Source organism: Coenobita brevimanus, chromosome 1 (genome assembly GCF_032717465.1).
Source record: "Coenobita brevimanus isolate Jiangsu-jjx chromosome 1, ASM3271746v2, whole genome shotgun sequence".
Lineage (NCBI taxonomy): Eukaryota > Metazoa > Arthropoda > Malacostraca > Decapoda > Coenobitidae > Coenobita > Coenobita brevimanus.
Window position 1 is genome coordinate 51509971 of NC_136954.1, and position 2433 is coordinate 51512403.

Here is a 2433-nt window from a genome sequence, read left to right on the forward strand (position 1 = left end):
TCATTTTATTTGTGTTCTGGTTTTGACCCCATAGTCATTTATAGCGATCATAACCCACTGAAATTCCTTAGTAAGTTTAAAGATAAAAATCAGAGATTGACAAGATGGAGTCTACTTCTTCAGGAGTATTCATTAGACATACAGCATGTCAAGGGGAAAGAAAATGTTATTGCAGATTGCTTCTCTAGACTTAGGCAGATTGTTTTAGAGTAATAAGAAATTTCCTTTGTAAATTCCTTTTTCTTTGTGGGGAGGTGTTACATAGCCTATGATTTCATTATCCTTTGTATAATTCTAACGTACAGTATGCTGCATGTTTGATCACGATTCGCCTCGTGGCATCCATAGTGCGTGTTCTACCTCACTCCCCCCCTCCTCCCTTATAGTAGAGTAAGTCGTTCTTTTTGTTGTTCAGAGCAGGATTGTCAACTCTTTGTCCCCTATGGCTTCATTTGCGCGTCCTTCTTACAAGTTGTATCAAGCTGTGCCGGCCCCTATATAATGAGCTCAGTCTCTACATTAATTGCCATTTAGATCTACTCCTCATTTTGTTCACATCTCTGTCCTCCCCTGTACAGTTGTTATTATTTTTGTGAGTGCTCAGGAAGTCTCCAACCATCTAGCTGCTGTGTAATTTGAGTATGTTATTACATTTTTTCTTGTACTGTATAGCAGAAGGTGCTAATTCGTAGGCCTGGTTAGGTTTTTGTGATTAATGTAAGGTTTTTACTGTCAGCCAGTAGTAATAATATTTTGTATCTGTAATGATATATCTTGCATTAACTGAGCATTATCCGGTTTTCTCATTTTATCAGGGCTGACTTAGATAAATTTACTCTTGCTAATTTCGTGTTAATAGAGGCTATTGCAGTTAACCATATATTTAACCTGTTTTTTGCCATTACATTATCCTTATGAGTCCTGAATGTTTAGTTGTTAGTTTGAGCATTAAACTTTAACTTGTAATTTTACCTAACTCTTTTGTTTTGAACCTGGAACTTTGCGGGACAGTAGTGATTTTGGTAATCTCTCTCTGTTCCGTAACAATATATATATATATACAGTATATATATATATATATATATATATATATATATATATATATATATATATATGGCATTCCAGAAGTTTTGAGACTTTTTTTAGGACAGACATTTATTATTTTCAAAAAAGTACAAAAGTCTAATCTCCTTCAAATTAGGACCCTCCAACCTCAATGCACTTGTTGTAGCGCTCCAGCCACTTCTTGAAGGCCCCCTCGTAGTCCTCCAAAGTGAAGGTGTCTAGGACCCTTGTCACAGCCCCCTTCATCTCTTCAGCGTCTTCAAAACGACTGTCCCTGAGGTTCTCCTTCAGCTTGGGGAATAACCAGAAGTCGCAGGGGGCAAGGTCTGGACTGTAGGGAGGGTGAGGGACAGTCTTGACGCCCATCTCTGTCAAGAAGTTGGTCACCAGGATGGAATTGTGGACTGGTGCATTGTCGTGTTGCAGGTGCCAACGACCCGATTTGAAGAGCTCTGGCCTGTTGCGACGAAATCTTTTCCTGAACCCCCTCAAAACCTCCACATAGTATTCTTTGTTGACCGTCTGGCCCGAGGGAACCCAGTGGATGTAGATGATGCCCTTGCTGTCGAAGAAGGGGATCATCATGAGCTTCCCAGTGGACTTGGTCTGCCTGGCCTTCTTGAGTCTGGAGGAGTCAAAATGCTTCCATTGGGAACTCTGTCTCTTGGTCTCTGGATCATAACAGTAGATCCAGCTTTCGTCACAGGTCACCAGAGACCCAAGAGCACTCGGATTCGAGGTAATGAGCTCAACCATCTCCCTGCTGTCACCAACACGTCTTTCCTTCTGTTCGTCACTGAGCACCCTGGGAACAAACTTTGCACAAATTTTGCACATGTTCAGATCTTCATGAAGAATTCTGTGTACAGTTGCCACACCGACTCCAAACTGTGTACTTATTGTCTGAATAGATACACGACGGTCCTCGTCCAGAAAATTGTAAATTTTCTCAACCAACTCTGGCGTTCTGACGTCCCTCTCCCTCCCGCACCTCTCATCGTCTCTCATCTCCTCTCTGCCGTCCTGGAACCTCTTGTGCCATCGATAAACAGATGTTCTGCTCATACAAGTTAATCTATAAGCAGTCTGGATCAATTCTTAGGTTTCTGTAGCGTTTTTGGACAGTTTAACACAAAACTTTATTGCATAGCGAGCTTCCAATTTGTCTTCACGTCCCGATCACATTGTGCGAACTAGTCAGCTGTGACAACCGGTGTATAGTAGGGTGTGTTTAAAGTGCTGTAACAGCCGTCTTCTTCAACCTGGAAGCACAAAATTTGGCATGTTGGTTTATTAGATGTATAGTAAAGTTCTGGAATATATACTATATATATATATATATATATATATATATATATATATACATAG

General features: G+C 40.6%; 1 protein-coding gene across 1 annotated transcript; it reads right to left on the bottom strand.

The window, feature by feature from the left end:
* Nucleotides 1–1197: 1197 nt before the first annotated feature.
* LOC145396871 (histone-lysine N-methyltransferase SETMAR-like) lies at nucleotides 1198–2130 on the bottom strand. The gene is made up of 2 exons (XM_080270184.1): nucleotides 1417–2130; nucleotides 1198–1356 (listed from the first exon to the last, which is right to left on the bottom strand). Exons 1-2 carry the CDS (start codon nucleotides 2128–2130, stop codon nucleotides 1198–1200), a joined length of 873 nt encoding a protein of 290 aa, XP_080126310.1.
* Between the last annotated feature and the right edge of the window lie 303 nt (nucleotides 2131–2433).